This window comes from Eumetopias jubatus, unplaced genomic scaffold (assembly GCF_037043125.1).
Source record: "Eumetopias jubatus isolate StellerSeaLion01/CBP00866 unplaced genomic scaffold, mEumJub1_p1.0 scaffold_3, whole genome shotgun sequence".
Lineage (NCBI taxonomy): Eukaryota > Metazoa > Chordata > Mammalia > Carnivora > Otariidae > Eumetopias > Eumetopias jubatus.
Genome location: NW_028274809.1, coordinates 136,334,019 through 136,349,800, shown reverse-complemented (window position 1 = coordinate 136,349,800; position 15,782 = coordinate 136,334,019). Strand labels below are relative to the sequence as shown.

General features: G+C 36.4%; 1 protein-coding gene across 1 annotated transcript in view; it reads left to right on the top strand.

Moving 5' to 3' along the window:
* RB1 (RB transcriptional corepressor 1) overlaps positions 1-15,782 on the top strand; it is a 159,858-nt gene that overhangs the window by 119,971 nt on the left and 24,105 nt on the right. The window contains exon 18 of the mRNA XM_028104473.2: positions 13,893-14,011. Coding sequence (XP_027960274.1) covers positions 13,893-14,011 — 119 coding nt within the window. The remainder of the gene's footprint in view (positions 1-13,892; positions 14,012-15,782) is intronic.

Genomic DNA, 15,782 nt, shown 5'->3' with positions numbered 1-15,782 from the left:
GCATTATTTGTTGTAAAGCCTATCCTTTTTCCGTTGATTTGCTTTTGCACCTTTGTCAAGAAGGGAATAAAGAAGATGATGGAACAAATAGATGTAGTATTTAAACTAACCATTATCAGTAACTGCATTAAATATAAATGGTCTTAGCATCCCAATAAAAAGGCAAAGATTGTCAAAGTGGTTAAAAAAGAAAGACCCAACTCTGTGCTATTTACAAGACACCAGTTTTAAATATAAAGATATATATATGTTAAAAGTAAAAGGATGAATCTCCAAAACTTAGGAGCCTGGATAGAACTGAGGATAATTCCAAGATTTGTACTGTCAGTGGTTAGGGGGTTGATAACACAGTTAACCAAAGAAGATATTGAAGGAGTCATAGCTGATTGGTGATGAGGGTAATGAGTTCATGTTAATGTTTGAACATTGAATATTTGACATGTTTGTCACAAAATGTTTGCCTTATCAATGTGGAGGTCTGAGATATCTAGCTGGAAATAATGGATCTGGAACTTGAATAAGTACCTTTAGTCAGAAATGTAGATTTAGGAGAAATACATAATTAAAGCTGTGATAGTGGCTCAACCAGCATATATATTGGCAAGAACATCCTGAGGAATATCAATATTAAAAAAGTAGTAAAGTAAAATGAGAAAGAACTGTCAGAAAGGTCAAGGCCCGCCTAGATTATCTATTTTGTATTCGAGTTTCCTTTTGCAGGGTAAAATGATCTTATAATGATTTGGCTTAGGCTAGTACAAAAACATTTCCTGTAACATAGGTCCAATAATATTCCTTAAAATACCCAGAAAACAATAGCAATTCCCATCTTCCACTTCTGTTATTAATTTTTCTTTTTTTTTAAGATTTTATTTATTTGACAGAGAGAGACAGCGAGAGAGGGAACACAAGCAGGGGGAGTGGGAGAGGGAGAAGCAGGCTTCCCGCCGAGCAGGGATCCCAATGTGGGGCTCGATCCCAGGACCCTGGGATCATGACCTGAGCCAAAGGCAGACGCTTAATGACTGAGCCACCCAGGCGCCCCTATTATTAATTTTTCTACTAGCACTAGAGACTTTGTGCTTACTTGGATAACCAGAATCTCTTTTAGGAACACCTTGACTTGATAACCTTTATTTAAGTCCTTGACTCTCTGGAAAAGTTCATACTTGCTTTAGAAATGTGTGTTAATTATGAAATTTAGAATAGCCTTAGAGCTTCTACTTTTTCTTGCATATTATTTATTCAGTGGGATTTATACTAATCTTGCTGATAGAGTCTGGTTTCCTTCACAAGATTAAGTGGCAAAGCATAGTGAAGTGTTGTCCAGAGAGTGATCATGCTGACAGTTAAATTTAAGCAAATAAGTAATGACATGAGACAGCTTGCCTGAGTCCAAGAGAAAAACTGGTCTCTCAGTCCTGGACATAGTGCTACAGATATAAATACATAACTTTCAAAAGTTAAGTATTCCACTAAATATTTTCTTTTTTTTAAAGATTTTATTTATTCATGAGAAACAGAGAGAGAGGCAGAAGGAGAAGCAGGCTCCCTGCTGAGCAGGGAGCTTGACACGAGACTTGATCCCAGGACCCCGGGATCATGACCTGAGCCAAAGGCAGACGCTTAACCATCTGAGCCACCCAGGCACCCCTCCCACTAAATATTTTCTTTATAGTCTTCTAAAAAAGTCAGTTGCTATATTAATTATCTATTTGCTGTATAAGAAATTACCCCAAGATGTGGCAACTTAAAATAACTAGTTTGGGGATGCCCGTGGCTCAGTCGGTTAAGCATCTGCCTTCGGCTCAGGTCATGATCCCAGGGTCCTGGGATCGATCCCCACATTGGGACTCAGCGGGGAGCCTGCTTCTCCCTCTGCCTCTGCCTGCCACTACCCCTGCTTGTGTGCATGCTTTCTCTCTCTGACAAATAAGTAAAATATTTAATAAAAAAAATAACTAAAGTTTGTTATATCACACAGTTTCTGAAGGTCAGAAATCTGGGAGTGGCTTAGCTGTGTGTGGTTTTGGTTCCTGTTCACTCAGGAGAGACCCTCAAGTTGTCAACTAAAGATGCAGTCAGCTGAAGGCTTTGCTGGAGTTGGAGAATCTGCTTCCCAGTTCACTCACATGGTTGTTAGCAGGCCTTATTACTTCTTCACTGGTTGTTAGCTAGAGGCTTCCTTTGTTTGCCATGTGGCCTCTCTCCATGGGACTTCCGGGATCCTAAAACTGCAGGGGATGCTGTCACTTCTGCCATATGCCATTGACCAGACAGTCTAACAATATAGGAGGAGTCTTCACGAGGTTATAAATAACCCAATGGTAGGGATTATTGGGGTGATCTTGGAGGCTGGCTGCCACAGGTGATATTTAATGTCAATTAGAAAGCAAATTGTATCACTTTTCTTCTTGGTGCTTTGCTGTATTTTAATTTAATCCTTGATATGGCTATATTGTATAACATTCTAGAAATATTTGAGTATCCATTATATGCTAGGCTAGTCACTGGGGTTTTATTTTAGAGCTATCTAAAAGTCCCATCTGGACCCTGCTAGTCACCTGCTTAAAATCCTTTAATTAGTTTAATCCCCTGCTCTTTCCTTGTTATAAAATCTATGTTTTAGCTTTATGGAACGAATCATCTCAGTTTTGAGGACTTACCCCCCTGGTGCCATTCTGAGTCCTTTATATACTTATCATCTAATTGTTATAACAACCAACCCTATGAGGGAGTATTATTTTCCTCATTTTATGGGAGCTACGTGAAGTTTCTCTAGGGCCATATTTTCTCTTGTTTCTGAGCTGTCTATTCTGCTTTCCACTTGAAATAACTTCTATCTGTAGGACTCAAATCAGGCTTAACCTTCTTCTAGGAAGTTTTCCCCTAAGGTACCTAATCTGGATTCGATGTCCTTCTCTTGATTTCCAGTGTATATACCCTGTGTATCCTTTGATTATGGAACTTACTGCTCTGGATGGCTGTTTTTTATTTACTTATCTGTTTCCTTCATTAGACTAGAGACTGTAGCATAAGGATTAAAAACCCGGGCACTGGAGTGAAAAAACTTCTGGCCAAATCCTGGATCCACCACTTACTAACTGTGCCTTTGGGCAACTTAATCTTAGCCTACCTTTCTTCAGTTGTAAAATGACATAAAAAATAGTACCTTCCTCCTAGAGTTTGTTTTGGGAATGAAATAATATAAATAAAGTTCTTGGTGCTAGCCTGGCATTTGGTAAATCTATAAACTCTTCAAGGGCAGAATTAGGGAATGCTTATTATGTGCCATGTACTGTATCAAACCCTTTGTGTAGTTTATTTAATTCTCACAACAACCCTATGTGGTAGGTACTATCATTAATGTTATATTCTTCTCAGTGGCTATAGTGCCTGTCATAGAATGTGAGTATTTGTGGAATGAATGAATGAATTGTAGATGGAATTGTGGGGAGTAGAGCTAATTGTAGGGGGAGACAACGCCATGGAAACACAGCTAAAAACATGATAGTAGGCACAAAGAACAAAGAGAAAATGAGCAAATGAACCTGGTTTACATTGTAGTGTAGGAACTAACAGCACATGCTCTTGAAACAGACTTTGGTTTAAATCCCTGCTCCACCATTCATTAGCCATAAGACATGGGGCAGATTTCTTAACTTCCATGTTTCAGGTTCTTTATCTATAAAATGGGGATAATGATAGGATGCATTTTATAGATTTACTATGAGGATTACATGAGATAATGTTTGTAAAATATTTTGCATAGAACTTGGCATACAGTAGATGCTCAGTAAATATTTTTAAATTGAGAGGATCAAGAAGACATTATTTTGGTAGTGAAGGAAGTAAAATACTATGAAGTATGTGGTAATGACTTTGAATCATTAATTATAGTTATCAAGATAAGACACAATGGAAGAAAGATCACAGTTTTTATTCTACTTTACAGTGTGGTACCCTCACTAGACAATACCAAATTTTTGCTGTGGGTCTGGCATTAAAAATTTGTTCTCACAGGGGCGCCTGGGTGGCTCAGTCAGTTGGGCATCTGCCTTCAGCTCAGGTCAGGATCCTGGGGTCCCGGGATTGAGCCCCACATCAGGCTCCTTGCTCAACGGGAAGCCTGCTTCTTCCTCTCACTCTGCCTGCTCCCCCTGCTTGTGCTCTCTCTGTCAAATAAATAAATAAAATATTTTTAAAAAATTAGTTCTCACAAAGTTAATGTAAATGTTTCTAATATTCTGTCTTCCTACCTTCTCATCACTTTAGCCCAAATGTTGGGAAAATGAGAACCAAAAGTCTTCTGTCAGTGATTGACTATGTTATGATTTAGGGAATTTCTGAGTTTCACCACAGAGACTACACTTTTATATCTGACTGATCTCAAATTTACCTGGGTCATTAGTATTCTAGAAAATAGAATTTAGGGGCTGGTTGAAAGGATGCCTTTTGAAACCTAAGAAGGCAAGAAATGGAGTTGTTAAAATAGTATTGCTATTTAAGAAAGAGTGAGTCAGTTTTTAGAAATTTTTGTCAGAATTAGAAAACTAAAGTTAGTTTTTAAAGAGGCGGCGGGGAGAGATAAATATAAGGGAGATATGGCAGGGATCAGGTGGGAGGGAGCTAGAATGGTAGGATTGCATTAAGATCTGCTGAGGAGCTTTTTTAAAATGTAGATATTACCCCTTCCTGGCATTATCAGAATTTTAGGGGTTGAGGAGAAATCTAACCTGTGTGTTAAATAAAGCTTCTGTGGGGACTCTGACATATGCTGCCTTCGAGCTAAATTAGAAGCTATATCAGAAAGTAAAAGTTTACCTTATAAAATATAACTGAGTCATTCTAGGGATAATCTAGGCCATCCGATGGTCTAGACTTGAAATTAATGAGTGGAGATTCTGAACTCTTACTATACTTAAAGACATACCACACCATTTAACAGTGCTTGTTTGAATGTACAGATTTTAGTATAATAGTTTAACAATCAGTTTTACTATCTCCTAGTTACTTTGTAGATTGTTTTCATTGAAATTAAGTACAAAAATTAAGTTGGCTTGGCTATACTGATGTGCTGAAACTAAACTGTGCCCTTAGAACCTTACGTTACCTTTACATGTCAAGTTAGTGTTGTGTCCATATTTGGCCAACCCTTATTTTAAGGCTTCAGAACAAGAATGGCCAAGGGATTTCCAAAGCCAGAGCAGGTGTAGAAATAGTAAATGTTCATATCAACAAAAACTGGTTGCAAGGAGCCTAGGCCCAAGCCAATAGGCCTATTCCTACTGACTCAGATCTAGTTCAGTTTCAGATTGGAAACTTTAAGGATTATAAAATTCTGAGAACTCAAGAGTATGTCCACCTAGAGGTGGAAGCAGCAAAGCCCAAGACCAGTGAAATTCCTCAATAATGTTGGCTTAAGTTTCTAAGTTCGTTTTATTTTCTTGAAAGCAATTCAATGTCTAGTCCTTAAATAATTTTTGACACAAAACTTTGGCACTATGAATAGGTTAAACCTGCTGCAATATTTGCTGTCATGGTATAATGTAAATAGGTAAAGGGTACTAATTAGATTCCCAAAGGTAAAAATCTGGTGATTTTGATTCTCTGGTAGAGAGGCCCTGGTTAAGGCAGGAATTATTTGAGAAAAATGACTTTTCTTATGATTATTTAATCATAGGGTGTATATTTTTGTTCTTTTTACTTTTTTACAAATTCATATTCAGCATTATTAATAGATAATTGATGATTCCTCACTTCAGCATGGCAAGCATGTTTATTCCTCACCTTTGAGCTCTCATCCATCCATCTTGTGCTTTTCTGCTCAGTCATAACCCTCTACTCCTTCCAAGTTTGACAAAACATCCTTGATATTTTTATCATATTCAGACATGCTAGTTCATAAGCTTTCATACCCTATTTCCTCTTTTAATGTCCATTTCTCACACTGTATTGTTTCCCTTTATAATATTAATTCTGCCTACTGTATGAATTTTTATTCATTTTGCAAATATTCATTATAGATTTTCTTATACTTTCAGTTAGAATAAGATCTCTTCTTTGGATTAGGAACAGTAACTTTCCCACAACATTTAGGGTAAATTATACAAATAATGACTCTGTAACACGATTTTATCATGATTGTTAGAACAAAGGACGCTCTCATTGGATATACTTGCTGTGGCCATTGAAGCTAGTACTGATGGGAGTGGACTTTTAACTCCTGTAATATTTCATTTAGAAAAATGGCTGTCTTAGTTGAATTGCATAAATTTTGCCGTCGCCCTTGGAGCTGCCTACCCAGATCAAATATGTCAAATATCTTCAAGTAAACCCTGACCCAGTTTTAGAATTCTTGGCTAATTTTGAGTTAGGAATTCCTTTTTTTAAACAGTATTTTAAAATTAATACAAGTGCAAAATATATTTTGTGAATTACATTTTTAAAAGACTTTAAATAATATCCAATACCACAAAATAACTTAATTTGAAATAAGGAAAATAGGATCTACCCAAATTGATATACTTCTCATTGTTTTTGAAAAAGTTGATGAAGATATCAATTTAGAAAATACTTTTAAAAATACATTTTAGGGTACATAGTTGTTTGAAATATTTGTGTGTGTAAAGTTGTATATAATTGACATAATAATATTGCTACTTTAAAGTTTTCAAGTTCTTAAAAATATCTGCTTTTAGTCTATAATTTAACAAAGGGATTGCTGTTTTGAGAGACTTAAAAATTGCTCTAAATGATCACTTTTTAATGAAAATCTAGTTAGAATTTTGGGCCTCTTTTGCATAATTTCTAATATTTAACACGTGTGTTTTTCAAAAACAGTGCTTCTAACTAAACATGCTCAAACTGATTGTAATATAAATTGTCTAGCTTTGTCAAAATTTGATTCATAGTTCATCATTGTATTGTTTTGGTATTTATTATACCAAACAGTTACCCTGGAAAGGAAACTAATATTTTATATAAACTCTAGTCACTGCTTGGTAAATTATATAATTATGTTAAGCAAATATTGTGGAAGTTGTAGATAGTCATCTCTGATTAAATAAGTATGACTTTGTGTTATTTTCTGCTAGAAGAATGATTATCGGGCACATTTCGCTTTATTAAATAGTGTGTAATACCAGGATTAGCCTTGGTAAAATTAATTCATGCACTTGTTTTATTGCCGCTGTCTTTTATACTAAGAAATTAATGAAAATTATAGTATAGTCAGTGGATAAGAGCTCAGACTCTGGAGCCTGGCTGCCTAAGTTCAAATCCTTTTATTAGTCTCATTTTCTCTATCTCTCAAGTGGGGATAGTATACCTACAGGATTTTGTGAAAATTAAATGTGTACATGCAGTAAGCATTTACTAAATGATAGCTATTGTTAATAACAGATGTTAATATAGATTTCTTTTTTGGTATATCCTTTGGATAAAGATGGAAAACAATAGTTAAATTAATAAAATGTTTTTTGTAAGTCGTATTCTAATACTTGTTCTAGGAAGCTGCTCTATTCCTTCTTTATTTTTAAAAAATAGCCTAAAAGAGTTTTGGTTTTTATATTTATAAACCTCGAATATTATTATCCTACACTCTGAAAATAATTTTAGTGCATAACATAGTATATAGTATGCAGTCATAATTTACTAAAATAGTTAATGTTTGTGATCCATAAAATGAATAATGATAACACTTAATGCACAGATTTATTTTGGGGATTACATGAGATAATACATTTGAATTAACTTTGTAAATTGAAAGTGCTTTAATTCTCATCTAAGCAAACCATGAAAGTGATATCTCATTCCGTTTTGCCAAATGTATCTTAAATTAACTAACTTTCATTATCAGTTTAGTGTTCAGTGCTCCAAAGGGCAAATTTCATAGTAGGGTCAATGCAAGTACAAGTGAATGCCTCCTTAAATTTTGCATCCAAGGCACCTCTCTTGCTGTACCCTAATCCTGGCCCTGTTTTATACTGCTTATACACATTTTTCTCTTGGAGAGAAGATAGGCTGAAAGACATTTTGGTTGATAACATACTACTGCTGAAATAAAAATAACCCAGAGTATACTGGTAATTTCATATTTTCAGTTGTGCTTACAGTGAAGCTAAGGACTTAAGTAAGTTAGTGAATAGTAGGTTTTTCTTTTTTAAATTTCAAGTCAACTGCATTAATTCCTTAGTTATATGCATACGACTTGCTCTCACTGAACTTGGTACTAAACCTGCCTGGCACATTCTTCATGCATGTTGGAGCTAGGCAGTTGGAAATTGATAGGAAATTCTGCCGCTTGAAACAGGGCTAAGGCAGTATGGGTTATGGTGACCTCTATCACCTGGAATACATTCCTGAAAGCAAACAATAAATCATTTAGTTATTCAGCAAATATTTGTAGAACCCCAATTCTAGGCTAGGAATGTATATAATAGGAAGCAAGACACAGTTGAACTAGCTATTTCCATATTAGTGATTTATGACAAGAAAAATCTCTATCCTAAAATATAGTTTCTTTTGTAATAGATGTCCCATTTCTCTTAGATTATTCAAACTTTTAAGCATGGTCTTTATAATTTTGGATCATCAGGCAGCTATTTTCCTTTTTCTCTAGCAGCCTCTCCATTACTGCACCACCACTTTACTTTAGTACCAGTAGCCTCTTTTTATTTCCTAAAATAACACGAGTTTCTCAGCACATTTTCTTTCATCTTGGGAGACTCTGCCTCTTGGTCCTCTCAAAACACAGACTCTTTTTCTTCTTTCAAGTCTTAGCGTCCGTTACCTTCTCACATACATCTTCCTGGAACCACCCTCGAGGGTCTCCATTTGTATTCTTCATAAGAAATTCTGTTGTTTCATAGAATTTTTCTGAATCTGTCATTACCTACTCATTTCCTTGTTTGTTTATTGTCTACCTCTTCCCGTTGGACTCTGAGCACCATGTGGGGAGGAGTCGTATCTGTTCCTGGTCCATTGGAAGTATTCAGTAAATGTTTGATGTTTAGTGGATATGGTTTTTACAGACAAAACTAATTTTTAGTTTTGCTGTAGGTTGCCTAAGTGCTCCGCTGTACTTCACTTTGAAAAAAAAATGTTTTCTAAATAAGAGGCATTCTGAAATACTTTTCATGTTTTTATTTTCTTCGTGTAAGGTACACATACATACATGTTTGACTAATGGTTACAGGAAAAAGATGGGGGAAAGGAGTAGGTAAATATTTTATTTTTAAAGGATCTAGGGTATATATTAAAGTGGAATTAACCTCAAAGGACTTTGAACACTTTTGCCTACTCACTTTTTTCATTTATTCAACAAATGTTTATTGAGTCCCTACTGTGTGTAGGCAATTTTAGACATTGGGGATACGGTTGTGAACAAGATAACTGAAGGAGACAGTTACTAAACAAGTAAACAAATGAATACAGAATATGATTTCAAATAGTGATCGGTACTGTTAAGAAAATAGAGCAAAGTTGGGAGTAGTAGTAAAGTGGGAATTAAGACTGTCTTGGACAGGATGTTCAGAGAAGGCTTTGCCGAGGAGATGCTATTTGAGGAGACAGTGTGAATAATGGAGTGGGTTGAGTCATGGGAAGCTCTGGTAAAGAGCATTGCAGACAGAGGAAACAGTAAATACAGAAACTGAGACAGGGAGAATCATGCTGTGTTCAAGGAACAGAAAGATGACCAGTATGGCAGGAGTAAGTAAGGAGGAAAGTAGTAGAAAGTGAGGCCTGAGAGGGGGCCAGATCTCAAGGGACTCTGGCTTAGTAAGCCAGGATAAAGAGTTTGGATTTATTCTAGTGTAGATGGGAAGTCATTGGAGGGTTTTGAATAGTGGGGGAAGGCATGGGGAGGAGTTTATCAGCTTTATTGAGAAGAACTGAGAGGCACCAAGAGTGGAAGTATGAGAACCAGTTGGAAGATGCCATTGTGGTAGTATAGACAAGAGACAGTAATGGCTTAGACTATAGTAATGTTAGAGATGATGAGAAGTTAAACTTGGGATGTATTTTGAAGTTAGAGCAACATGACTTCCCAGGATTGGATAGTGGAGTTCAAGGGAAAGAGTAAAGATGACTCCTCTTTTGCTTTGGACAACTGTATATAAGGAACGATAATGATATGGGAAAAACTAGAAAAGAGCAGCAGTTTTTTGGTGGTAGAGGGTTGTTAAAGTTTATTTTACACATAGACATCAATGGAACAAGTTGAGTTAGGTGGAAGAGGACCCATGCCTCTGAAATGATTCTTCAAGTCCATTGATACCTGACAGTTGGGGGGTTGTTTATAATTATTACTTCCTACCAGAGAGTGTCTTACAGAGTAGACAACAAATATTGGGTGGATGGATGGAATGTATGAATATATGAGGTGGACCTTCATACATTTGAACAGATACATTGTCCTTTGTGTAAAGGCATTTGTTTAGATGTATTAAGTAAGAACTTAACCATACTAATTTCAAATGTTTACATAACACTTACTCTGTGCCCGGCTCTGTTGTAAATGCTTAACGTGTATTATTAATCCACTTAATTCTCACAGTATTGTGATTTAAGTATTGTCATTAGTATCTCCACTTTACAGCTGAGAGAAGTGAGTCATAATGAAGTTAAGCAGCTTGCTCAAAGTCATGCAACTAATAAAGGCCAGGATGTGAACCCATGTCATGTGGCACCAGAGTCTCACACCTGTCCACTGCACTATACTTCCTCCCATTATCATGACATACTCATTATCATAAACTTATATCTGTATATCTGTGTGACCACTTGGGTTGGGGGAGATGAAGTAATAAAAGTGATACTTGAGTGAAACATAAAGACTATTGGTAAAAAATGCTACCTTAATCCTTGGAGGAGACTGATCTGAAGAGAAAGTAAAATGCCTGATTAGTAGCATACCTAAATCCTATAAAGGCTCAGGTTTACTTGCATTTCTTTGTCTTTTTTTTTTAATTTTTTTAATGAACATATAATGTATTATTTGTTTCAGGGGTACAGGTCTGTGATTCATCAGTCTTACACAATTCACAGAGCTCACCATAGTACATACTCTCCCCAGTGTCCATCACCCAGCCACCCCATCCCTCCTACACCCTCCACTCCAGCAACCCTCAGTGTGTTTCCTGAGATTAAGAGTCTCTTATGGTTTGTCTCCCTCTCTGGTTTCATCTTGTTTCATTTTTTCCTTCTTTGTGAATCTTAGGGTCTCTTAAAATGTCATAGAGAGAAAAATGGAAATAGGCCACTTCTGAATATATGTGGATTTACACCCACACTATTTTAGTTAAATAAATATTTTTTATTATGTTATGTTAGTCACCATACAATACATCATTAGTTTTTGATGTAGTGATCCATGATTCATTGTTTTCATATAACACCCAGTGCTCCATGCAGTACATGCCCTCCTTAATACCCATCACCAGGCTAACCCATCCCCCCACCCCCCTCCCCTCTAAAACCCCCAATTTGTTTCTCGGAGTCCATAGTTTCTCATGATTCATCTCTCCCTCTGATTTACCCCCCTTCATTTTTCCCTTCCTTCTCCTAATGTCCTCCATTCTATTCCTTATGTTCCACAAGTAAGTGAAACCATATGATAATTGACTTTCTCTGCTTGACTTATTTCACTTAGCATAATCTCCTTCAGTCCCATCCACGTTGATGTAAAAGTTGGGTATTCATCCTTTCTGATGGCTGAGTATTATTCCATTGTATATGGAACACATCTTCTTTATTCATTTGTCTGTTGAAGAGCATCTATAATTTTGTATATAATTGTCAGTACCTAGAAAATGTAAAACATTGACTATGACATCCATGCATTAGCTGGTGTTGTTAGCATTACTTTACTCCGATGAAAGCGCTTACTTAGATTGCACTTCAGAGTGCCCTTAATGAAAGGAAAGAATAGGAAAGAATTACTGATAATAAAAATTACATTATATGGCGCCTGGGTGTCTCAGTCAGTTAACTGTCTGCCTTCTGCTCAGGTCATGATTCCAGAATCCTGGGATCAAGTCTCACATCAGGCTCCCTGTTTAGTGGGGAGTGTGCTTCTGCCTCTGCCCCACGCCCCAGCTCATTCTCTCTCTCTCTCTCTCTCACAAAAATAAAAAATCTTTTAAAAAATTACATTATGGGGGTTACAGAAAAAAACCCAATATTGTTTATTTTTTAAAGATTTAGCTTAACTAAGTTTATTGTGGTTTTAGTCAAACAGAAATTTTTTTTCTTTATGATTTCTGGGTTTTGGTCAAACCCACAAAGTCCTTCCTTATCAAGAAGTTGTAAAGATACTGTATTTATTTCTAATAATTTTTAAATTTTGTTTTTTAATATAAGTAATTCATTTTCTATATATTCCTTTCAAATTGCTAAGTTTTTCAACACTTCATTGAATGGACTATTCTTAATATTTTTACAAAATCTACTTTTCTTCTACATTGCTTTGTATATTTACTTACTGTTGTGCCACTTTCCCTTTTGAGATAAACCCAGCATCTTGGCAATCTGTCGGGTTCCTTTTGTTCTTAGTTTATGGATTAAAAAAGTAAAACAGGGGCGCCTGTGTGGCTTAGTCGTTAAGCGTCTGCCTTCTGCTCAGGTCATGATCCCAGGGTCCTGGTATCGAGCCCTGCATCAGGCTCTCTGCTCAGCGGGAAGCCTGCTTCTCCCTCTCCCACTCCCCCTGCTTGTGTTCCCTCTCTCGCTGTGTCTCTCTCTGTCAAATAAATAAATAAAATCTTTTAAAAAAATAAAATAAAAATAAAAAATAAAGTAAAACATGTAAGGGCCCCCTTTTTATGAACTTGTAAGCAGTCGCCTCCAGAAAATTATAAATTTTGAATCAGTATTTTAGTGACTTTTACTGCTGGTCTTATCTTTTTGTAAATGATATTTTAAAAATTAGACTTTCAAACTTTTTGCTTAATATGTAGAAGTGTAATTATTTTTCATATTGTGAATAATGGTATTGTCATTTTTTTCATTTAATACTTTAATCTTATATTTCTTTTTCTTGTTGAGCTAGGTGGAACCTCACATACAGTGTTGAATAGAAAGCATGATAATAGGCATCCTTTTGTTGTCTCTGATTTTTTAAGGGCAATGCTTGTAATGTTTCACTATTACATTGTTTGCTATGGGTTTTGGTATGTTTGTGTATGCCATTTATCAAATTAGGAAGTACCTTGCCATTCCTGGTTGAATTAAGTTTGCTCTTTCCTTCTTTCTTTCTTTCTTTTTCTTTATTTTCTTTTAATTACAAATGGGTTTTAAAATGAGAACTTATTCCTTCATTGATTTTGATAAGATTTTTCACCTTTGACTTATTTATTAGCAAGGTGAATTGCATTATAGATTTTTTCATGCTGAACCAGTTTTGCAACATGGATAAACTCAACTTTGGTAATGATATATTCTCTTTTTGACACTGCTGATTTGGGTTGCTATTATTTCTTGTTTAGGATTTTTGTATCTCTGTTCATGAGTGAGAATGGGCTATAATTACCTTTTTGATGTCCTTGACAAGTTTTCCTATCACTGTTGTACTAGCCCCATAAAATGAGATCAAGAATGTTTCGACTTTTTCTATTCTCAGAAGAGTTTGAGTAAAAGTGGAATTATCTGTTCTTTGAATGATGGGTAGATTTCACTGGTAAAACCAAAAGTGTGTGATATGCTTGATATCCTTGTAGGGAGATTGGTATTTTCACAGTGGAGAAAAGGATCTCATCTGAATTCTGAATTGCTGCTGTCAGTTGTAACTAAATCTGTAGTGCTCACCATGTCAGACAATATGATTTTGATAAATACATGGGAAAATCATACTTACCAATGTGGGTTTAATGTCATCTGGTTTCATGTAGGATTCACCTTTATTTGATCTGATTAAACAAGCAAAAGACCGAGAAGGACCAGCTGATCACCTTGAATCTGCTTGTGCTCTCAACCTTCCTCTCCAGAGTAATCACACTGCAGCGGATATGTAAGTAGAATGGATGTTATGCTCTTCATTCAACCTGCAACTAGGTTTTGAGCATGATATAATGCAAGATCCTATATAGAAACTGTAGGGAATAGAATTTTGAATAAGATATCAGTCTTGCTTTGAAGAAGCAGGAATATAAGGCACATGACCCAAATAAAGATCAGATAAAGTGGTACAGAGTGCTGCTGAGATCACTCAGGGTTGCTATAAGGAGGATAATTTTCATGATGGAGATGGCAATTTAGTTAGGCCTGAAAGATGGAAAATAGGATTTCTGTATGGAAACTGGAGAGGAGAGAGGAGACACAAAGTGTTCCAAGAGTCAGAAATGGCATGAATTCCAAAGTGTAAGGCCAGGAAAGCAGGAAACGTTTTCAGGGAGTACAGATCAGTGCATTTGGGGTAAAGCATAGGATAGGCGATAGGCACAGGACCTAGGGTGGGATATGAGACTAAATCAGTTGATAAGTACATGATGATGCTGATGATGATGGAAGAAGAAAGCAAATAGCTATTATTTATTGAAGGTTCACTGTGTGCTGGACAGTTGCCTAAGTACTTGAGATTCTTTTTTTTTTTTTCCATTTAATCTTCATAACAGCCCTGTAAGGTAGTAGATTCTGCTATCAGCCTCAGTTATCTGTAAATAGGAATGAGAGAGATAACATAACTTGCCAAAAGTTAACAGAAGAAATCAAACCCAAGCAGTCTGACCCCAAAGCTCATGTTCTTAAATATTCCAGGTACTGTGCCTTTCATAGAAATGTGCCTACTGTTATTTCTATTTAGTTCTGTCTAGGAATTGACATTATAATGTCCTGTGATTAGTTCAGGGGCTATTTTCCAGAGATGTCCTTTCCATGCTAACTTGTACCCAGAGTATTTCTAGCATATGATGCCTCTGCCTCCACATATAAATTTGTTTGCTGGGTTATGCACTAATATAAATAAGTCAAGCCTTATCTCTTTCTTAAGTGCCAGGACGTTTTCTAGGCACTGGGAATAAAAGGCGAGTAAGATGGACTAGGTTCTTCCCCTCATAGCGTTTGTGTTATGGGGGGAATAAACTAATACATGATGTGTTTTTAGAGTATACTAAATTTGGGCATCTGGTTGGCTCAGTCAGTAAAGCATGCGACTCTTGATCTTGGGGTTATGAGTTCAAGCCCCATGTTGGGAGTAGAGATTACTTAAAAGAAAAAAGAGAGTATACTAAGTACTATAATGGAAATAAAGTGATGTGAGAGAAACTGAGAGAGTAGGAATGTTTAGGGAAGCTTTTTCTGATAAAGCGATATTTGACCTGAGACCTCAGGGACAAGTGGATGCTGGCTAGGCACACATCTGCATCATGGACATTCCAGGCAGAGCAAACGGCAAGTGCAGTGGCCCTAAGGCAGATCAAGCTTAGCTGGTCCAAGGAACAGAAAGAATCCCAGTGTGGCTGGGGTTAAAGTGAGTAAGAGGAGTTTGGGGGTACAAGACAAGTTTGGAGAGGCAAACTGAGGCCAGACCCTTTAGATTCCCTTGGGCCATAGGAAAGGGTTTGGATTTTAGCAGAGCAATGGGAAAGCATTAAGGTTTTAAGTAATGGTGCAGCTTGCTACACTTTGTATTTTTAAAGGGCAATTTTCTGGCTGCTATTTGAAGTGCAGGTGGGTTTGGAGTAGGACAGGGAAGAAGTAGGAAGACCAATTTGGAGACAGTTTTAGTAGTCCAAGTGAGACATGTAAGTGACTTGGTCTAAGATATGTCAGTAGAGATAGAA